The sequence below is a fragment of the Zonotrichia albicollis genome, chromosome 3 (assembly GCF_047830755.1).
Source record: "Zonotrichia albicollis isolate bZonAlb1 chromosome 3, bZonAlb1.hap1, whole genome shotgun sequence".
NCBI classification, from domain to species: Eukaryota; Metazoa; Chordata; class Aves; order Passeriformes; family Passerellidae; genus Zonotrichia; species Zonotrichia albicollis.
Window position 1 is genome coordinate 4,838,337 of NC_133821.1, and position 23,583 is coordinate 4,861,919.

A 23,583-nucleotide genomic window follows, 5' to 3' on the forward strand; every position below is an offset into this window, starting at 1 on the left:
ACATTTTGGGGGAAGAAATAATTTAAATACAACACAGCTGTTGGTCTTTTAAACACTTTCCCCTCAAACAGGTAATCTATTTACCTGTTGCACAGCCCAAACCCAGGCACTGAAGGTTATTTTATGAATTTTGCATGTTTTAATCAAAATAGAGTTTGTTTTCAAGGGGAATATATTATAATTAAGGCAAAGAAGCCTCAGTTATGGTCCCTCATTGACACCAGAAAGGTGTCACTGACCATATCCTGTGTGTCACTTGTGCTGCTGGAAGCAGAGGAGATTCTGACCTGGAGGTGTTGTATGTGGGAATATAAATGGGAAACAAGAAAATGGATAAATGTGGTGCTTAGGGACATGGCTGGTGGTAGACATGAAAGAACTGAATTAATGGTTGGACTTGATGGCCTCACAGGTCTTTTCTAATCTTAATGATTTTATGATTCCGTGAAAGTGGGATCTACTAGATTTGTTGGTTTGTTTGGTTTGGTTTTCCCTAACAAAAGCATACTTACTGCAAACTGCAAAGAACTTACTGCAAACTGAAAGTAGATTTTGAACATACAGAGAAATATCCCTCCCCACCTAGATCATCAGGAAAAAAAGGTACAGCAAACTGTGGAATGGGAGACAAGTAGCTGAACACAGTAAGAGGTGAAAAACAAGAAAAAGGAAATAAAGGAAATGAGGGAATGTTTGGATGCCTTGAATATTTTTTTAGAAGAAAAAACCCCAAATAATTGAGACTATTTTTGGTAAAAATTTTTGAGTCAGAGCTCGAAAGTGGAAAAAAGCCTGAAAAAAGCCTTTTCCATTGGAGCATGCTCTGAATGCAGAATGGTGTTTGATACTCCTCAGTGACAAGAGCTGTTGCCCAGCAGTGCTGCTGTGGAGTGTGGGTGACAGATGAACTCCACAGGGGTCAGTTCTGTGTCTGGACACAGATGCATGAGAACACACATTAACACAGGCACACAAATCAACACCAGAAACAAAATGTCCAGAGCTGGAGAGAAATTGTACAGTGCTCCACATGTAGATAGCTGCTGCCAGTCTTTATGCCAGACCTAAAAATTCACAAGAATCGCTCAGTGAAAGAAGGTAAATTAATGAAATTTAAGAGCGCTGCTGGTAAAAGAATGCACATAGGAGGGTATTAAGAGGGTTTTTTGAGCTGTATTGAGGATAAGGTTTTTGATGTCTGGGAATGGTGAAAGGTGGGTTTTGTCTAGGTCTGCATTAGAAAACAGCGTGGCCCTATAGAAGCAGAGCTGTAGGGTGAATGATGTAGGTGCTGAGGATGCAGGGTCCACATGGTCTGGGGGCTGCTGCAGAGTCATTCCAGTCTGGTTCCATTGGCACCTCCAGTGCTCTATGTGTCCTACTACATTTCAGCTTCTGAATTGGTTTCACAGAATCCCAGGATAGGTCAGGTTGGGGGGGGACCACATTGGCTCACCTGGTCCAGCAGGGCCATCCCAGAGCACAGGGCATGGGATTGTATCCAGACAATTCTGGAATATCCCCAGTGAGGAGACTCCACAGCCTCTCTGGACAATCTGTTCAGTGCTCGGTCACTGCACAGGAAAGAAGTTCTGCCTCCTGTCCAGGTGGAACTTGCTGGGCTCAGTCCCTGCCCGTGGCTCTGGTGCCATTGCTGGGCCCTGGAGCAGAGCCTGGGCCCTGCTCTGTCCCTCCCTGCACACAGGGACACCCAGGGCTGAGGGCCCCTCTCAGCTGTGCTTCCTCTCCAGGCTGAACAGCCCCAGCTCCCTCAGCCTTTCCTCCTCAGGGAGATGCTCCAGTCCCTCCATCATCTTTGCCACACAGCACTGGACCCACTCCAGGAGCTCCATATCTCTGTTGTCCTGAGGAGCTCAGAATAAGACATAGAAAGCCAGGTGCACCTCACAGGGCTGAGCTGAACAGCAGGAGATATTTGATGCCTTCTAAAACAGTTTGAAATGTCTGGGAGATTTTCTTAGCTGGAAGTTGAAAAATTTCAAGTTTGATTTAAGAAAATATAATGATACAGAAGTATCTCAGGTTTAGAGTACATCATTGACACACAGAGCAGGTGCTCACGTAAACTTCAAGATAAAAGAGTATAAAGATTTTATTCTTCTGTGATTCTGTTGTGAATTTGTTATCTTGAAGGTGCTATTTCTTATTTCCATCTTCATTAAGGAAATAGTTGAGACATTATTATATAAGTAATTAAGACACTGGAGTATAAGGAACAAGAAAGTGAAACAGGATATGGACAGAGAAGTTTGCTTAAAATAATTTGAAAATGATTTATTGGATGCAACCTCTACACTCAGAGATTTCTGCTGTTATTACTTTCCTGCAGTATGACCAAGGAGTTCAGTACCTTGCTGTGGGCTAAAGGTAAATGATGATCTACTGCAAGGGAGGGAATAAAAGTATTCCAAAGGTGGATGTGTGAGGCACACACTCTCCCCTGATGGTGTTCAGTGTGTTGGACCTCACCGGACCAATCTTTTCCAAAGCCTGAGAGGGAAATGTCAAAAGTTAAAGCAAACTTCATTAAGTGAAGAAAGGAGGGTTATAGGGCAAGATTTTTCATTACTAGGGCTTGTTACACACAGATTTCATAGAATCATTGAATTATTGAATGACTTTGGTTGGAAGGAACCTTAAAGAGAATTTCATTCCACCCCCCTGTGATCAACAGGGACTGCTCCCATTAGACCAGGTTGCTCTGAGTCCTATCCAACCCAGCCTTGAACCAGGAGAATGCTACTCCTCTTTGTTTCTTTCTTTGTTTTTTTAAGTGGATTGACTTGCCTTTTAACTTTTTTTAACTTGTTCTTTTCAGGCTGGATGCCCAAAGTAGTTTTCACACATTTGAAATCATCAGCTAATGCCAGCGACACACGGTTGGTGCTCCAGGTACCTGTTGATTGGCAACCTGGTGATGAAATCCTGGTGGGAAGTTCAGGCCTTGGAGATGCACAGCAGCAGGAGGAAATGGCTGTAATCCAGTCTGTGAACAACACAGAGCTGCACCTCAGATCACCACTCAGGTACCCTTTCAGGAGATTTTTGTAGCAGAGAGCTAAACAAGGAGAAAATTTGATCAAAGTCAGGATTTGCTGTTCCCTGTGGGACATAATAACTATATAAATCCCTTTAATAAAGGTGGCCAGTGATATTTCAGTTCCTCACTCCCCCTAAAGGTAGTGGACGTTCAATCCTGAATGTTTAAATTCTATGTTTAAATTCTGTATCATCCCCTTGTAACTCAGAAAACCTTTGAAGCAGAAAACACTGATGGCCAGCAAAGTCCAGTGGTGTCAGTATAGGAATGTCAAAGAAATTTCCTGTATATTCAATTCCTTGAGAAAGTGCATATTTTTCAGAAGAAATGTATGACTTGTGTCAAAAAAAAATCCTCTGTTCTGGGCTGATTTTCTTAAGTGATACACTCAAAGTAAATTTTTTTACTATGGAAATCTGCTTCCATATTTTCAGTGAGTGTTAATTTCACTGCCCTACACTTTCTTTATGTATTGCGCATGGAGATCTTGGACAGACTGAAAACTGCACTTATTGCTTTATCTATCTAGAGGCAACCTAACTCCAGTGCACAGGAAGATTAAGGGAATTATTTTCAGAAATAATTTGCACTTGAAGAAAAACATTCTGATGGTTTTCATCCAAACCTGTTTTGGGAAGAGAAATCGAAGGGTGAAACATATTGTTGTAAATCTCATAGACTCACAGAATATCCTCCATTGGAAGGGACCCACAAGAATCATTGAATCCAGTTCTTGGCCCTGCATAGGGAAATTCCAAAATCTCCACCATGTGCCTGGAAGTGTCATCCAAATATGTTTTGAGCTCTGGCAGCCCTGGGGCTCTAATCACTTCCCTGAGGGGCCTGTTCCAGTGCCCAACAACCCTCTGGATGAAAAGCCTTTTCCTAATAACACAACACAATATAATACAATATACATAATCTAAGGAAGGGTTGAGAGCTTGTGAAACAAAAAGATGAAAGCAAACATCAGACAAGGAAAAGCCTATCTAGCACTGATTGTGCCACTGTCCCTGCTGAGAAAATGACTGAAGCCAGCTGAGAATTTGGGAGGTTATGGTCATAAACATAAAAAACAAGAAATAATAATGTAATTCTCTCCATCTGGTAGGTGCAGATGATATTTTTTGTCTTTTGTTAGGTACCCCCACAGTGCTGGAGAGGAATGGGGCAATGGCCAAGGTCTGCCTTCCAGTGTTGTGGTGGCACTGGTCAGCAGAAGGGTGGTTGTTCAAGGAAATGTCACACTGGAGAGGATGTCCCACCTCAGGCAGTGTGCAAATGCAGGTGAGGAGGTCTTTGCTAACAGAAATGTACTAGGGAGGAAAACTCTTCCATTAAAATCCCATTGTGGCAGCCTCGCTGTGTATTAGAACTCTTTCTCCCTAGGATAACTTTGAGATAATTCCAATGCCAGGAAAGAGAGTTTGTCTTTCCAAACATTGTTTGACATTGAAGTGTGAAGTCTTGGGAGTTGAACTGCACTTCATTGTAATATCTCAGATGTATTATTTTCACATTGTTGTTTCAAGCCATCTTGGGAAAGACCCTTTAGTTTTGCCTGAGCCTAAGGGTGTAGAAAAGAGAGTATCTTCTGAAAACATGTTTCAGTGTGCATAAAATATTAAATTTTTAATTGTGTTTACTATTTAGTCACTTTAAGAAGGAGGAAAAACAAAACAGCCCAATGCTGTTTGTACTCTTTAGCGTAAAATATTGAGACGTTGTTTAGTGTTTAGGGTTGCCAAGGAAAAAATAACAGGTGATGCATAAAGTATCAATGGTGAAAAAATGTTAAATATCTCAGTTCTCCTTTAGTTTTACCTGTATGAAATGCCATGGAGGTTGACAGGTGGATTCCTGATTTACACCATCTATTCAAGAAGCAGAATCAGACACAGTGATTATAATGTGAGGAGAGTTAGGTTATCTGGCAACCCAGGTGTAAGGTTTCCTTTAAAAAAAAGTGCCTTGGGCTTTCAGACTGTGACACAAGACTTCATTTGATATCTAGCAGCCAGCTGCTTATATTACTCATGGATTTATGGTCCATTTTGTGTGGAACTCATAAATATAGGCTCTGAAATGCACTAACTGTTTGAGGATTTTATTTGAGTTAAAGGATAGGAGGATTTCTCAGAGGAGTCACCAGAAGAGGAGTGAGCAGTGTTTTTTGTGGTTAATTTACCTTCTTTAAAAGAAAAATGAGCATTACTGGGCATCAGCAGGCAGTGCTGGAATTTGAGATCCCCTCTGCTCTTCCACTGAACAAGCCCAAGTAGCACATTCATAGTCTGAATCTCATACCAAAAAATCTCACTCCCATGGAAGGGTCTTTCAGGAATTTTGCCCAGCCCTGTGATTTAATTTTTCGTCATATCATGGAATCCAAGAATGGCTGGGTTGGAAGGGAAGTTAAAGATCATCTCATCCCGTGGGCAGGGACACCTTCCACTATCTCAGGTTGTTCCAAGCTCTGTCCAACCTGGCCTTGGACACTTCCAGGGATCCAGAGGTAGCCACAGCTTCTCTGGGCAACCTGTACCAGAGTCTCACCACCCTACAAGGAAGAATTTCTTCCTAATCTCTATTGTCTTGAAATTGTGCATAGTAACAATTGGGGGTTAAAAAAAACCCAAAATGCCTCATCTTAATTTAGTTTTATATATTCATGCCCAATCTCCTTTTCAAGAACCTCACCTAAGGGAAACCAATGTCAAATCCCTCTTCATAATTATCGATTAATTATCTAAAATTAATTATTATTTATTATCTAAAGTTAGTTATCTAAAATTGACTGCAAGGAGCTGTCCAAGACATAAGATTACAGTATTTTGCTTGTTTTGATACACTTCCCTCCAAATCTCCAGACTTTTAGGGAAAGAACCAGACCTATTTTGAGGAACATCAAAAATGTTTGCCTGTGTTGCCTTTGGGCCCATGTTTCAGATCCCTGCTGGATCTGGTGTCTCACTGTGTCAGTGGGATGATCTCCCCCTGGACATCCCACCCCACAGAGAAGGTGCCACTCACAGCCCTCCCTGGGTTGTGCCCTAGGTCACCCTGGGTGTTTGTACAAGAGAAGTGAGAGGCAGCTGGGCTCTCGGGACCTGGGGGCCATGGTGTTTGTGGAGGCTTTCCAGGGCCAGGCGAGCCGGCTCCAGCTGCAGGGGATCCAATTCCGCCACGTGGGACAAGCGTTCCAGCATCACTGCAGTGCCCTGACTGTCACTGGCAACACCTGGATGGCAGGTGAGCTCCCTGCACTGGACATACCCTCCTTCTCCTGCCCACCCTCAAAACCTGCTTGGCTCTTCAGTCAATTGGCAAATTGGATTGTTAAATGTGAAAAAATCCCCTCATCTCTAGTCTAAAATCAAGTGATAGAGTGGTTTCACCTGCTTCATTTCCTTTGTATGTCTGCTTCTCCCTAAAATAATTTTTTTTAATGCTACACTGCCCTTTTGATGTAGAAGAGAGTAGCTCTGGAAATGAATGCACCAAGACACTATGAGGGAGCCCAAAAATGCACCAAGACACTATGAGGAAGACCAAGACACTATGAGGGAGCTCCTTCAACTAGACAGCCCAATGACTCAGGGCTGGCTAGTTGCAGGGGCCAACATTTAATTTTATTACCCAGAGGTTAAGAAACAAATTAAGTTCTTTTGCCTTTGTCACTGTTAAGTGCCAAATCCACCTCTGTGGAAGTGGCAGTGAGGGCTCTAAAGACTGGTGGTGGTAGGGGCAAGTTAGGTGGGCTCAAAGAATGTTTTAATGGTGCTGAATGGATTTTCCCTTCCTAAGGTACATTTGCACCTCTCACATAATAATAAAATGCTTTGGTTTGGTTTGGTTGTGTTGGGTTGGGTTGGGTTTGGTTTGGTTGGGTTTGGTTTGGAAGGGACCTGTGCCATCTTCATCACTAAAGGAGGCTCAGGGTTCCCTGGTGGCACAAGGCAGCCCTGGCCAGGATCTGGATGATGGGAAGGTCAGCTAGAAAAGGGCTGTAAAAAACCTCCCCTCCATCTGCAGGGTGATTTGTGCTCACACCACTCATTCCCTTTCTTCCAGACTCGTACATCCGTGGTTGTTGTATTCTGGATTCCTTTGGCCAAGGCCTCCATCTGAGAGGGATTTCTAACCTCACTGTGGACAGCAATGTTTTCTACAACATTTCAGGCCATGGGCTCCTCCTGGGTAAGTGAAGCAGGCAAATATCCACACTACATACAACAGCAGCTTCTGCTGATTCCCATTTGCGTGGAAATGCTTTCAGATCCTTAACTGAACTCTGAGAACTTTAATGACATCTTCTGCAATTTCTGGTGTCAGTGAATTTGGAATAAAGCTCCCACAATTCCACACACAACTCCTAGCAGCTACTTCCATTTTACCAGTTCTCTTTCTTCAGGTCAGTCTTCACTTGGTAGAGAACAATTATTTTTCAGTGAAAAAATACTAGATTGTTTTTTAGGTGATTGATTAATCTGTCTTTGGAAAAGTCATTATGCCATATTTAAGACCACAACTCGATGAGGCATTTAAGAGAGTATTACCTTTAACTTCAGTCATTTGATGTCGAAGATAATGGAATGAAAGCATATGTTAAAAGTTAACCAGAGGATTTAGCACTTAAATAAATTGGAGCTTGGAGCAACAAAAATGTTAAACAACAAAATATTTCTCCTAACTAACCATCAGGAGACTGACTTCAAGCATCTTCTGCTGGGATCTCACGTTTCCTGAATACCTAAAGATATAGCTTGATTTTTGTTTTCCATAAGATGTAGAATAAAAATGACCAATTATGACATAAACAGAGGGGAAAAAAAGAAAGCCTTCAGTTCTGATCCTGCAGTACCCCACACCCAGCAAATTCCTCTGCTGGGTGCTGTGTATAAAGATAATGAGGCGTGATATATAATGATTTAAACAGGGAAGATCATAAACCCAATGTGGTTATACACAACTTGCAGATGAAGAGAGCTGGCTCACAGAGGTGCAAGGACTTGCCCAAGCTGATGTACAGAGCCCTTGCAGCCATGCGAAAGCCAAGCAGGACCTCCAAGCTTCTGGCATCCCTTGGCTCATTTGTGCTGGGATCTGTGTCTGAGTTAAAGGACTCTGAGCTGAGCTGAAGTTTCAGCCTGAATTCACCTTATCCTCAAGATGCTTTTAATGGCTTCACTGTCAGCAGCTCTAGAGGGTCTGATGGATTAATTTATATATAATTTTGTTGCCCATGAAGGAATATTTATTACAGCCAGCTCTTTGCAGCTCTGGAATTGGATTCTCTCAGTGATTTCACCTAAAATCCTTATTTTCAGAGGGTTTGCAAGGCCATCACAAGGTCTGAGCTTGAAAGTCAAAACCTCAAAATCCTCTATGGCTGTCAAAAGGACTTTTTTACTTGTTCATGCTCTGGTAGTAGCATTGTAGTACATAGAGATTGGAAAAATTTGAGAAAGCTGACTCCCTCAAAATACTAAGGGAAGGCTAAAAGTATTTATTGCTGTCCCAAAAGCCAAAGGGCACAGGCTTTTTTTGTGAAGTGGCTTATATTTGGGGTAGTAATGATTTGGGAAAGGATCTGTATTATGAATAGAAAATTGAGCAAGTGTATTTGAAGGTAATGACTTCTGTTGAATGAAAAAAACTAGGTGGATGTGATTTGGATAAACAAAACTAGATGGATGACATTTACTCCTAATATAGGCCAGAGAGAATGGCCTATGCATAGACTCCACACAGGATTCCACTTTGTGTTCTGCTTCCAAAAGAGCAGCAGTGCTGATCATAGAATCATGGAGTCATTAAGGCTGGAAAAGACCTTCAAGGTCTTCTTTGAAGGTTCTGGAAGTTCAGCCATTGAACTAACCCTGCCAATGTCCCAAGTTCCATATCTCCAGGGCTGCCAACACTCCCAGGGATGTCCCAGGGCCAACACTTCCCTGGTTTGCCTGTTCCAATGCCTGACCACCCTTTAGGTGAAGAATCTTTCCTGATATCCAACCTAAACCTCTCCCAGAGCCACCTGAGGCCATTTCCCCTTATCCTATCCATTTGTCCTTATCTGGACTTGGCTTGTATGGGACTGTCCACTCCTTGCCATTGGGTGGCCCATTTTTTAACAATGTAGTTTAAAAAAATATTTATTTTGTTTTCTTCTTCCAATTTCTATCCTGTAACTAGATCGGGGGCAGATCTGTGTTATCTAATCAATTGCTTGATTGATTTTTCCTTTTCTCTTCTCCTACACCATTGCTTAGGGGAGCAACCCCCAGTTTTGGGCAGAGGTGCACCAAGTGTTTTTCAGCCTGTTTAGAAATTTTCCTACATGTAAGTAGGGCAGTCAATGGAGACAGGAGATAAAAAAGACTTTGAATTCTAGTACTGCCAGGAGCATGCCTGTGTGTGCATAGGTGAGCCTCTTTCCCACTCTGAACCACTCTGAGTCTCTTTTCTCAACTGTAAATCTGCTTTATAATACATCTTTTATTTATTTTTACCATAAACTTGCAGTCCAGAATATATGACTTGGGGTACAGTCATATATAATACCTCGTACAGGGAAATAGATGTGAATATAACGCCTGGAGTTGTGTATATTGAAATGAGAATCATGAGAATAGAGGGTTTCCTGCTATATGTACATTTATGTTTATTTGTATTTTTTCTTCCTCTTATTTTTTACTTTTTGTCTTTCTTTTTTCTTCATATCTTTTTCTTTTAAAGGTGAAGGACTGGAAGAGGAGAACAAAATCAGTAACAACATAATGATTGGCCTTTCTGTAAGTGATGGTTTATCCAATATTGAGTCACTGTCACCAGCAGGGATCTATGTCAGGGCTCCTGCCAACCACATCAGGGTAAGAAGTTCTGGTATATGACATAACATTTCTTTTCTAATCAAAGGTATCAGAAAGACACAGAGCTTCATTTATCTGGGAGATCACATATACAATATTTGTTTCTTGGCTGAGCTGTCAGAACTTGTGATTGTGATGGGATATTGAAACAAGTGCATATTACAAAATAAATTATGTTCCTGGGTAAATTTATTACTGAGAATTTTTCTGTGTTTGAGTGGAATGGAATATTACAGTGAGAGAATTCATCCTGAGGTACTTTGAAATGTTGTTTTATTTTATAATGCTCACAGATTCAGAACTCTTGGAAAAAGTTTATTCTCAGCTTCTCTAGAATTTCTGCCATTATTAAAAAAAACCCTTTCAATTTTAATGGGCTGACTACAAAAACACTAAAATTCAGCAGCATCAATTACATGTCTGTCTGGATTTAAAATCACATTTCCCATACAGGTGAAGATTTGCATTCCAGGATGAGAAAGAGAATATGTTCCCTGTCCCGTGAAAATGACATTGATTTTGAAAGAAAGGAAGGTTCTCTATTTTAAATGGTTATAAAATATCAGGTTTTAAAGAGAACAGCCACACATCAAAAAGTTGAGCTCAGAAAAAATATTTTTATTCACTAATTCTCTGAAGCTTTCTCTTAGTTCATACTCATTTTTAGTCTTACATTTCAGAATAAAGAATCACTTTTATGTGTTTCATGGAAAAATATAATTTTCATCCACTTCAAACCACTTTTCTTTCCCAACTATTTTAAGAAATTATATTGAAACTAACCTTTCTTACCACACTTTCAGTAGTGAAAAATGCATATTTTCATTTAAAAAGTAATCCTAACCTGTTCTATTGTTAACCCCCAGTAACCAAACCAATTACTGTTTGTGAAGACCTAATCACCTCTGGGGTTTCTGCTTCATGGGGAAAGATTTACACCTAAATTTGAAGGTGAAAAAGAGACCAACACATTTCCTGTGTTTTTATGAAGACAGGAGCACCGAGAAAGGAAGAGAGAACTTTTCTGCAATTCCCTCGAGGTCATATTTATCATTTTTAAGGCCATCAAATATGGTTTTAAAATACAACAACCGGGCAGAATCATGAGAATTTCAGCTCCACTAAGCGCAGAGTTTTGTACTGTCATGCACTGACTTACCCTGGAGCTGTTCCCTCCATTGCCAGTGGCTCAGCTTTTGAAAAGGTTTGCTGCAATTACCTTCACAGCTTCCTGGGAGCTGCCTGTGCTGGGTTTTCAGCACATCTATTTATCCCCCTCTGCTCACATGAATTTCAGATATAAAGCTACAGCTGTGGCTGGGTACCCCAAAATCAGGGGGTCCTTTCTGCTCTCCAGAGATGTGCTGCTCCAGGCAGGGTAACAGATGGCCCTCAGATGGCTGCTGATGACCTTCATCATCCTGAGGAGTGGAATATTTGAGGAGTTGTGGCAGCAAAAGGAAAACTTAAAGAAATTGCCCAGCTTAAAATTTTTATTAACTGGGCTTACTGTACAACAGTACCAAGCAGTGCTCAGGAAGGCAGCAAAGCACAGGGATATTAAGAGAAAAAGGTCACATTTCTCCCTTGTGACTTTTCCTTAGTGCAATAATAATCACTAAATTCCAGGGGTGCTGGTGCAGCACCAGCAGTACGATGCTGTAGCCTCAGCACCTTTTCTCTCATGAAAATTCTCAGATCAAATGACTCAAGCTTTTTAGGTATTTATAATCTTAGTTCATTGGGGAAATTTGAAGAATGTAATGAGAAAGACTCATCTTCCCCCTGCCTGATTCTCAGGCCAGAACATACAATATAAATTTTCCCAGTTTAAAATTTAATTTTAGGTCTTTTTCAGACTTTTTGTTTATTGGTTTTTTATTTGGTTTTTTTTGTTTGTTTGTTTGTTTGTTTGTTTGTTTGTTTTTTTCAGATTTCCATCTTTTGGTTACTGGTTTTAGCTTATTGGCTGCAGTCTTTAAGGCAGGGACTGTAGAGAGCTCTACGTCCAAGCTATGTATCATCATCTGTGCATGATGGGTTAAGCCTTTCCACAGTGAGACCTGCAGTAATGTTTTCATAACTAAGCAATTTACTTGGGAGCTTAAATTTGCATCGGTGGCTGAAGAGCTTAAATTTCCTTGAAATTCAGTGGTGGCCTAAACGGTGTGGAAATTGGGACAGAGCAGTCACTCAAACCTGAGCCTACAAAGACATTTGGAGACCCAATTCCCACTGGTTTCCATTTGACTTAAGCTCTTAAGTGCACTGGTGAATCAGGCTGTTAGACTAAATTTTATACTCAGACAGTATGAGTGCAAAATGATTATTACAAGGTTAGCATAATTTTTTTAAATACAGTATGTAAGCCCAGGTTATCACTTTTTAGAGTCATGGACAATCTCATTTGCAGGCTGTTTTTTGGTTTTTTCTTAAATGCTATCAGTGCAAGGAACTGAAGATGCTCCTCTGTGATGTTGGCTTTTTTCTCACTGAAACATCCACCCTATGTCCTTGGTTTTCTTTTTGTGCGCAGGAAAAATAATTGGAAAAGTAGGTTTTTATCTTTTTATGTTGTCTCTCTTGGGCCTGGTGAGTTTTGGCCTTTTTGTTTTTCCAATCCATAAACATTTGATGCCCTGAAACGCCAGAGCCAGCATGCAGTGCTCATGCATAACAACATATGGACTGGGTTTAGGAAATCCAGCAAGAACCTCCCTTTCCTTTCTTGCCTTGGTGTTGAGGAGTGGGAAACAGCTCAGATGAATGAACGGGGTGGAGCTCAGCTGGTGTCTCTGTGTCAGAGGAGTGACTGATTGTCACACTGCTGGTAAATGCATTTATTTCCTTGTGTCACCCCATCCTGCTATTCTCCACAGCGCCAAAGAGGTGAAACTGCATCTCTCTGGCACTGTTTTCCCACTGTTCCATCCCTGCTGAGATCTTTTCCAAACATTTTCCTGCAAAGTGGGCCCACACCAAAGCAGGCACATTGTGAGTTCTACTCACATCCTGCCCAACTCTCAAACTGTGGGAGTGGTGCTGGGAACATTGTCCAGGCTTTAATGTCATCTTTAAGGTCAACAGTTTGAGTCCCAGCTATCTGAAAGAAATCCATGAAATATTTACACCAGCAGAGTTGTAACAGTTAAGAGACACTTAAACCGTCAGGCACTTGATTTTAGTGACTTGCAGTGCATACCTTCAGGTTTTTGGCATGCTCAGGGAGGTAATTTCTCTCTGGAATTTTGGTTGCACGGACATTCGTAATATACTGACTTCCACAAAGAATTGATTTCCACACAAAATTCCTTGCTTGCCTAAAACCCCTGCCCTGCAGCCACGAGCTGGCTGAATACATATGCAGGTTTTTTTTTTTTTTTTCCCTTTTCCTTATGAATCATCTGTAGAACGCACGGTTGGAGTCGCAAGTAAAATATCCTGGAAATGATGTGACTGGACTGCCGAAGTGTTTTGTTAAAGAAAAAGGGTCTGTGGCTGCACTTTCAGAAAAAGCAGCAGTTTCACCAGGGGATAGAGAAAGCAGAGCTCTGGGTCTCAGCACTTTATTCCTTGACAGATGTCAGGGATCAGGACTGCAGGGAGCACACTTGGATGGGTCAGAAGAAAGTAATTGGTATATGGAGGGTTTCACCTCGAGGTCACCAGGCTCAGCTTTGATTTGGACCATCAGGGACCAAAAAGTCATTAGTATTTTAACAGTGTCCAGTGAACTAAGAATGGAAGTGATGGCGTCAGACCTGATCTTAGAGAACAAGCCCTCCTTAGAGCTGCAAGAAAGGCCATCTTACACCCCCCCTCAGAGAGCCACATACCTCTAGAGAGCAATTAATTTTGTCTAAGGACAGACCAAAAGCATTGCCTTCTGCACATGCCTGTGTCTTATTATTTTTCTTTCCTAAAAATGGAGCTAAAATCTACCAGCCTGGACTTCAAATTTTCACACACCTAAGGCAGGTGAGAGGGATCACATGCACAGGTGCACACATGAAGATATTGCTATATGGACACAACTCACACCCAACTAGGCTTGGCTGCTCTCCAAATTAAGCTGGCAAGAGCAGGTTTTTTGTCCTAGAGTAGAAAAGTTCAGAACATACCGAATATAACTCATATAACCTACTTGATGCATATTCTGTAAGTACCAAACTCCTTATTTTAAGGCCAGTCAGACCTTATGTCCACTTATTTTTATTATTTTATTATTTGCAACACAAATATAGTAACTCAAGTGCAGAATTTAGGATGCAATTTCTTTAAGATATATTAAATGACAATAACTTACAGCATACCTTCCTATGAGTATTCACTTACCCTGTAAAAATTATCCAAACCACATAGTTTACCACAGGTGTAAGGAATTTTAATTGTTCAGTCACTGACATATCCTGAAGATGTTCTTTGCTTTCTCTTGACTTTTAGGAGTCTCATTCTTTCAACGCAAATATTTCCTTTCTTCATTATCCCGTGTTTGCTTTGGGAGATAAGAGAAATATCGAGACTGAGAAGGAAACCAATAAACTTAATCAGTTTGTGATTTATCTTTTCGATTAATTTGTGATTTACTTTTTCTCCGTGACAATTTCATATATTGAAAGGAGTTTATAGACATAAGTTTTCAACACATTTTTTTCTTACCTACTTCTTGACAATTTGTCACAACAGCATTTTTCTGCCATTTGTCTCTATTGCTTGGTCAATCCTCCTTGTCTGGTTTGAAAACAAGTATGTTTACAACTGGTCCAAGGTCAAAGTGAAAACAGAGCAAGACTAGGGGACACAGAAATGAGGTACAAGTCTCCACCATCTAGTTTACCAGAATCTGAATGGACCACAGCTGGGATTTTAATTTGTGTGTTTCTTAAATTGATTTTAATTTCCAGAAATCTGTGCTAATATTATTTTCATAGTCACATGTTCTTTTCTACAGGGCAACACAGTGTGTGGTGCTGGGTATGGCTATTTCTTTCATCTCTCCCCTGAGGGACCATCCAAAGTGCCTCTCCTGTCCTTCAGTGAGAACACAGCTCACTCCTGCACAAGGTACTTGGGGAGTTTGGTTAAGGAGATTTTCCTTCAGCGAATGGTTGTGCCATCTGTAATGCCCCTCTTTTCAGGACTTTTCCCCTCAGTTTTGCACCCTTTCAGGTCCTTGCCTCTTGCAGGCAGAGTTGTCTCCAGGATCTTTGTGGGAAGTGTCCCTGTCCATGGCAGGGTGGTGGAACGAGATGATCTCTAAGGTTCCTTCCAACACTCCCTGATTCCATGGTTCTGTGACATTTCATACAGTAATTGTTCCTTTAGTATCCAGGAACAGCTATTGACAAAAGTTTTAACCAGTACTTCCCTAAAACAGAAAATATATTGGAGAAAGAATATTAAAAAATAACATTGTACTGAAAATCAGTGGTTAAAGTGACATGAATTTTGAGTTAATCTGGATATTAATCTGGATTCCAGATCTCTGAAAGATCAAACCTAGTGCTGCATTCAGGAATGCATATATTTGGGCTGTAATCCGAGTTAGCTGAATCCAAGATAGAGAAGAGCCTTACCTGTCCACTTTCATGTCAGGCTTACCTGAAAGTGACACTGTCTGAAAACTAATGAGCATGGGATGGTGTTTTTAGTGAGAACCTCTCAGTGTATTGGCACTGCACACTCCTTTTCAGCTCTGATAGATCTAACACTGATAACTTTTGACTTTTAAGAAATAAAGTCTCATGCAGACAACTGTTACAGATTTAAGGTTTACATATCAAAATGATGAATAGAAAAATCTGCTTACCAGTCCATGCCTTTAAAGGAACAGTCTCCATGACTTTCTCTCCCAAACAGGCACGGGTTGCTGGTATACCCAGGGTATTTGCCAGACAGTCATGTTCAGTTCAACAACTTCACAGCCTGGAGCTGCCAAGGGGGAGCACAGGTAGGTTTGTCCCCACTAGCAGCTGTGATGCTCAGGATCTTTCCAAGTATCTCACCTCCACACCTGATTGTCTAAAATATCGACTGACTAAAAGCTCTTGTGCTTCTATGTCCATGTCCCTCACCTGGAAGCTCCTGTTTTAATGAAAGATGCAGAAATTTGATTTGTGTGAATTCTTTTTGCTGCAGAATCAGCAGCTACTTTCACCGACTGGTGTTCTCTGTAATCATCTGGCATCTGCCTGCCACTGCAGTCATGGAATTTTAGAATGGTTTGGGTTGGAGGGGACCTTAAAATCCATCTCATACAATGAGCAGGGATACCTTCCATTAGATCATGTTGCCAAATAAAAAATTCTCCAAGAATATCTGAGCTGTTCATGAAGATTGCAATAGGCAGATAGATTACCTTTATAGAATTTATGGTTTCCATGGGATTTTTTTAAATTCTTCTTAACGTTTTGCACTTTTTTTTTATTTGAGTTTGTCTAGCTTTGTTCTCCAGCTAATATGACTCACTATTAATTAATCTGATTTTTGAAAGCCAAGCACCCTTTTTTATGTCATATTTTTTCCCATCCTGACAGTTTGGAAACTGTGATCCTGTTAATTCCTGTCTGATGACCTCAACAGTTTGTATGTGTTTCTCTGTACATAGCCTCACTCATCTCTATGACTCTTCCTCTGAAGGTGCCCAGTTTTTCAGTCTGATTTTTCAGGCTGATGTGTTCCCTCTCTGGAAAGGCTATTTGTATGAAAAGAAGTAAAAGGGTGTTTTGTAGGTTTGTTGTTGTTGGTTTGTTTTGTCTACATAACTTGTGATTTCTTTGTATGTGACTGACCTAGAATACACAAATAACTAAGTTTATTCTGCTTCTTTCCATGGGCTCCCTTTAGAAACAATCTTCTTTCTTTTAGGTGCCCCATTCCAGAAGTGTTCAAGGCTGGGTTGGATGGGGCTTGGAGCAACCTGGGAGAGTGGAATGTGTCAGTGCTCATGGCAGGGATTGGAATGAAATATTCTTTAAGGCTCCTTCTAAGCTAAACCATTCTATTATTTGATGATGATGTCTATTATTATTATTTTATTTTCCTTTCATATAGATTTTCAGCAGCAGGAACCTTGAGCTCCAGCATTTCTGGATTTCTGCTTGCAAAGATTTTGGCATTGACATTGTGGAAAGCCTGGGAAACACCTCTGTGTCTGAAAGCGTTTTAAATGGACACCTTGGGCAAAAGGTAAGAACTGCAAGGAATTTCAATGTCTCTTAAGTCTCACAGTAATGTTTCAACAAGAATTTGGAGAAATAATAAAGGAACCTAGATTGGGAAAAACTTGGATTTTAAACAGCTTATAAGAGAATGCCCTCAAGTTACATTAGTAAATTTAGACTGGATTTTGGGGAAAATATCTTCACTGAAAAGTTTTCAAATGTTGGGACGCACAGCCTAGAGCAGTAGTGGAATCACTTGGAGGGTTTTAAAAAAACATGTAAATGTTGGCACTTCAGGACAATGTTCAGTGTTGATCTTGGCAGTGTTGGGTTGATGGTTGGGCTCCATGGTCTTAGAGGGCTTTTCCAACCAAAATAGGTCTACAGGTTTTTGGGGTTTTTTTCCAACATCTTTTCCTTTCAGCATGGAAGCTTTTAAGATTTCTTTTTAAGTAAATTTGAAACAAGGACTCTGTTTTTTCTGTTTTCATTAGAAGCTACTATAAAATTTCACACTGTAAGGCATAATCCTATCCTATATATTCTTTCTAAAACAACATGCAAAAAGTGAAAGCAAAATCACAAACACAAAAAGCTGAAGGATCTTAGCAAGATAAGTGCAAATTTTTTTCCTACTCATATTTTTTTTCCACTATTGAGATGGTATAAGAAAAATCTTGGAATTTCACCAAACCTGACTTTTTCAAAGAAATAACAATTTTTCTTTAACCAGGCTTTTCTAACACAAATTCCTACACACCTTTTGCATTTAGCACCATTTAACCACGCACAAGTGGGTTTAGTTTAGTGATTTGAGAATAGTGAGGGGTAACACCAACTTTGGTTTCCTCTGCTCTCTCTCAGCATCATTGGTCCACTTGGAACACAGAGTGTTACTTTTTTACTTGAGAATGAAAAATACTGTCAAAATGTAATTTTATTTATGCAGTAAATATGTTCTTCTTCCACTATTTCTTTAGGCAGCTGGACGAAGTCCTTTGGGTGCTGCCAGGTTGTTAACAGATTAATAACATGGATAACAATGGAATTTTAGTTACAACTGGCTGCAGATGCTTGTTCATGATTTTGAGGTCTTTTTTTAACCTCTGCTCAGTTTTCTATTGTTGTTCATTAAATTAATTTTCTCTCTGACTGGCAGAAAAAAAAAGTATTTTAAATGAGTTTTCTTTAGAAGCTCACAGAAAGAAACCTCCTTAGCAGGTCTACTTTAAGTAGATGGTTCAGATAAAATTCTGGTTTCACCTGTCCAGCCTTGCAGTGTCCCAGGGATGTCGCAGTGAATTTCTCTGACACCAAGGGGTGGATGTCTTTGTTTTTACTTTTCAGAATCCATGGAAGGACTCCATTGTTGTATTTGCTGAGAGATTTAGAGACAGTCTCACTGTGCCTTGTTTCGTTCAGTACCTCAGGGGGGGATTATCTTTGATTATCTCATGATAAGAGCCTCCTTGTCATAATTTACATCTTAATGTATGTAATTCTCCCTTTAATAATGAAGTCTCTTTAATATCAATTAAAACTTTATGACATTAATTTAATGGGAACCTTGGATATTCCTCTCTGTTAGCCCTTCCACTTTTTTGGAGAAAAGTATTTTTAAAGCAAGGTTGTTTTCTGGAAATGTCAAGGCATTGAAAAGTTGGGGCTTTGACCCATCGAAACATTAGTGACAGAGCTAAATCCAGGACTGGCAAAAACAAAGTGAAAGATTTTTTTTAACTTCCAAGACATTCAGAAGCGTCCTCCATATTCTCATTAAGCAGCTCTGTCTTTGTGGGACCATTTAAGGAGAAGCATTTCTTCCTGGAAAATCAAGAGTTCTGAGACACACAGGGGAGGAATTATTGTCTCACACTGGTCTATTTGCTATTTGTTTAAATAAAATAAATTAATTTAAAAATATAGAAAATTGGGTGGGATGGAAGAACCAGAAGTGTAAGAAAAAAGCCAATAGAGACTTTCTCCGCAATTTGTTACCAGAAACCAGGGATTTCTGCTTAGCAGTGACTTGGAATAGGAGGGCCCAAGGGCCAGGACTATCACTGCTGATGTTTTGACCTCAGAATAAAACAGCTGATGGAACCACAGTGTCTTACAAAGATTAAATATAGCACCTTCTCTTTGAAGTAATAATGTACTTATAAGAGTCCATTACATTCTTTCTTTTCAATTGCAGGTGTTTTCACATAGGGTGGATTCCTTGATTGATTCTTTACTATGGCTTCTGAGATATATTCTACAAGTATTCATTGGCCTCAGAAACAGGATCACAGACTCCTGCCTGCCCTTCTTCCTCCAGGCTGCTCACTAACTTTAAGTATATCTTTATTTCCAGCCTGTTTCCAAGAGAGCTGGGCAGAGGATGGTGCACTTCAACTCTGCTGTGGACTACAATCACCCCAAAATCCAGTTTGTTGATTGTGTTTTTCATCTCCCATGGCTTTTGTTCTTCCTTTCTGTCTTTTTAAGTTCTAATAGACTCTGAAGTCCTCTAGAGCTTTACAGAGAGCCTGGCTTGAGTGTGTCTCCATGCCAAATCACACAAAATCCCTTTGAATTTCAGTGCTCAGATTTTTCTTAGAACAGAAATAAGAATGGTCATCTTTGCAGAGTAGGAAAAAATTCCCATTTGCTGGACAAAAAAGGTAAAGTGAAATGGGGGTGTAAAAAACCACTCATTGTGGCTTTTAGGTGGATTCTTTCTCCCCAGGGAATGTCCAATCATAACAACCATGCAACAACTCAAACAAAGGGCAACAAGCTGCCCTTAAGAGTGATGCTATCATCTTAGTGGGGAAGTTCTGTCATGCTTCAAATGGGGAATTGGATGAGTATTGTCAGAATTTGCCAAACAATGGTTTACAGCTGTCCTTTAAACTCCACAATTATGGGCAGTCACACTCATGCATTCCCGAATGCTGCATCCTGGATATTCCATTTCTGGAGATGTTCATGGCCACGTTAGGACTTGAAGCAACCTGGTCTTTTGGAAGATGTCTCTGCCATGACAGGGAGTTGGAATGAGGTGACTTTTAAGGTCCTTTCCAACCCAAACCATTCTAGGACTCCATGACTCACATGATGATGTTTCCTTCATTTCTTCATTTCAGGACAGGACCTGTATGTCTGCAGGACTAAGGACTCCCAAAAGATACCAGCTCCTCATCTCCAATACAGCTTTCAGGAACTTTGATGTGAACACTTGCACAGCAATCAGGACTTGTTCTGGCTGTTACCAAGGGCAGGGTGAGTCTGATTTATGTTTATTTCTCAGGATTCCCAAATCCCTAGCTTCCCCCTGCCATTTCAAGTTCATATTTTCCACAGATGACCATTGATAATTCCTCTGCACAGGCTGAGATTTCAGGTAGTCTCCAGTCTTTCTGGATATGGCTTCATCACTCAGTTGAAGCCACACATACCATTTATTTTAAGACAAACATAGCCTGATTTTTGTACTGATACAGTTTTCTCAGTGGAAATGGGTTTTATACACTGCCTTGTTTCTGCAACTTCATTTTGAGAGGTAAAATTTCAAGAGTGATGATTTCTTTAAAAGCTGTGACACTGCCTCACAGAATTCCACCAAACTGCTTACCAGCCTAAACCTGAGGTGAATTTGCCTGAGATAATGTGTAAACTAAGCATCCTTCTGAGCTTTGAAGAGGCACTCAAAGGCTCTTTGAAGAATGTTCCAACTGCAATTGCCTTTTGTATTGTAATAAAATGTGTTTATATATAAATGAAGACTGTCCTACAATAACATAGAAGAGGATCTCAGGAGATGAGATCAAAGGACAGGGGGAATAGTCAAATCTGGCTTAGTCAAGCTAAAACTGGGAATAGGACAGTCAAATAGTAACCCATGTGTTGTAGAACACTCCTGCCAAAGCTGACTTGTTACAGTCCATGGGGCAACGATTTTCTGACATTTCTGTAAATATTAATGTGCTCATAAACTTTAGCCTGCATGAACATTCATCTTTTTTTGTAGCTATCTCTGTTTCAGTAGTGAAAAAATCCTCCAGACTCACTTTTCAGCCTAGGCTTTATTGTGCCAAGTGCTGCACATACACAAAAGAGTCAAGTGCATTTACACCATGTATTCACCTCTTAAACAAAGGCAGACAGAATCTATAAGAGTCACTGTAATTTTTGGCTGTGGAGCCTGTGAATAAATGTTTGGAATCACTGAGGAGATGCTGGTAGAGCCAGGAGCAGCACCTGGATCAGGCAAGTCTGAGCCACAGTCACAGCAGGGTACTGGGCAGGTTTGGTCTGGCACAGCAATAGCTATTCCTACAACCATCTCCATTTATTTTCCCGGATCTCCCCATTTTGTTGACCCATCAGACATTTTTCCAAAGGTAAGGTGGAATGAGGTTGGTCTCTTTTCCTCCAGAGAGTTTTCTTCAGGCCCATCACAAGAGGTGACCATTTTGTTTTTTTGACGTGCTGCTTGTCACCCACAGGTGGATTTACAGTGACAGCTGAACATCTGACCTTCACCAATTCCCCTTTCCAAGTGTCCTTCCCCTTTCCTCACTCTGCCATCCTTGAGGACCTTGATGGCTCCACCACGGGACAGAAGGGAAGTCACATCCTGCCTTCCACAGATATCCTGGCAGCATCTTGCACAGCCAGTGCCAACTTCAGCCAAGCTTCTGGTGGCAGTGTCTGTGACAGTGACCTTGTTTTCCACCGTATGGATCTTCATTTGTAAGTAATTGCTCCACCTCCCAAAATACAGCGTGGGTTTTGCTTCTATGTGCTATTCTGAGATTGCTGCTGGTCTGAACTCAGTGTCAGGACTGCTGCCTCTCTGCTTGGTCCTAAATTAGGTCTAAAGCCTGAGCAGTGGCATCTCTTAATCTGCTGTGCTGTCTCCCATGGCCTGTCACTCCATGGCTGTCACTGTCATATTTTCTGGAAAAATCTCCTTGCCCAGGATTCTTCTCCTGGGAAGCTGAGAAGCCTCAGAGAAAAAGGAAATCAATATTATCTCATTTGCTTCTCCTCTGTTTTGCTACTTTGGAATGTGGTTTGGAGATTGTTTATCTAACAGGTGGTCATTTGATTGGTTTCATGTGAATTGTTTTGACTTAATGACCAATCATGGTCCAACTGTGCCAGGGCTCTGGAGAGAGTAATGGGTTTTTCATTATTATCTTGTTAAACTTTCTGTAAATATCCTTTCTCTAGTCTTTAGTATAGTTTTAGGATAGCATTCTTTAATATTATATAGTAACATAAAATAATAAATTAGCCTTCTAAGAACATGGAGTCAGATTCATCATTTCCTTCCTGCCATGGGGACCCCAGAAAATGCCACACATGGCAGAAGGACGAGGGTGTCCTGGACATGCTGTGTCAGATCTGACATTCACACTGAAGTATTTGATAGGCTGGGAAATTGAAAAGAGCTCTAATAATAATCCAGTCCTGGGGTACAGCCAGGTCCTTCCCATCAGCTTTGGTGGCTGCACAGCTCCCAGTTCTGTCCCAGTTCACTCGTCTCCCCAAGCTGGAATTTTCCCTACCTTTCACCAGCTGGCAGCTGAGGGGATCCAATGGAGGAATGCTGTCCAAGAACTGCCAACGCTTCTATCATCCAGGAGGGACACTTCCAAATTTCTGACATAAGAAAAAAGGTGAAAAAGACTTTTAGAGATCTAAACATCACTCCTGCTTTTCTTCCCATGCTCATTTTCCCTTCTCAGTCTCCTGCTCAGTATTTCACTTTCCTTTTGAAGCAAAAATCTGAACAATTATCCAAATTTTGCTGTCTCAGGTTAGTAGTACACAGGCAGAAATCCTGAAGTGCTCAGAGGGCTGTTAATTATTCATGTCTAGCTCATAATTAATGTTTGAGAAGTAGAAGGGGGAAAACCCCAACCCCTTCCCAAACAGAAAACGAATCAGCTTTTCCATTGAAGGAGAAAACTATAAGACTTTGTGTTACCTGGAGGCTTTGCATGTGGTTACTGTGTCTCGTAATGAAAGCAAAAGTCTGCAAAAATTTAAGAGCTTGGAGTCGTTCACATGTAACTAAAAGAATATTGGGTAGAAGGCAAAATAAAACTGTACTTGGTGTCTTTCCTAAGCAGTTAACCGTGAGGTCTTGGGGAAATTTATTCCCTTTCTAATCTCTGTTTACCTTGATGAAATGGACTGCAAGGTCTTTGGGCTGATGCTGTGTGGGTGGATGGAGCTTCTCTAAATGTTGCCTGTAGAGTGATTTGGATCCTTTTGGATACTGCCACGATGTAATTGTTAATAATTCATGTCAGTTATGATATTTAACACACCTTGTTTCTTCTGGCATCAAAAGGCGGGTAAGGAACAAGCACAAACAGTTCATCTGCACCATTGCTGTTCACTCTGGAAGACTTAACCAGACCTAAATAACCAGACCTAAACTGCATGAGAATTTCCCTGGAAGTGTTCAAGACTAAGTTAGACAGGG

The 23,583-nt window shown here is 40.7% G+C and overlaps 1 protein-coding gene across 1 annotated transcript in view; it reads left to right on the forward strand.

Annotated features, from left to right (window-relative positions):
• Nucleotides 1–23,583, forward strand: part of PKHD1 (PKHD1 ciliary IPT domain containing fibrocystin/polyductin) — a 240,494-nt gene that overhangs the window by 102,938 nt on the left and 113,973 nt on the right. Inside the window, exons 38-47 of the mRNA XM_074536510.1 lie at nt 2,840–3,047; nt 4,203–4,348; nt 6,119–6,313; nt 7,136–7,261; nt 9,800–9,933; nt 14,885–14,997; nt 15,793–15,883; nt 16,987–17,121; nt 20,228–20,363; nt 21,590–21,836. Coding sequence (XP_074392611.1) covers nt 2,840–3,047; nt 4,203–4,348; nt 6,119–6,313; nt 7,136–7,261; nt 9,800–9,933; nt 14,885–14,997; nt 15,793–15,883; nt 16,987–17,121; nt 20,228–20,363; nt 21,590–21,836 — 1,531 coding nt within the window. The remainder of the gene's footprint in view (nt 1–2,839; nt 3,048–4,202; nt 4,349–6,118; nt 6,314–7,135; nt 7,262–9,799; nt 9,934–14,884; nt 14,998–15,792; nt 15,884–16,986; nt 17,122–20,227; nt 20,364–21,589; nt 21,837–23,583) is intronic.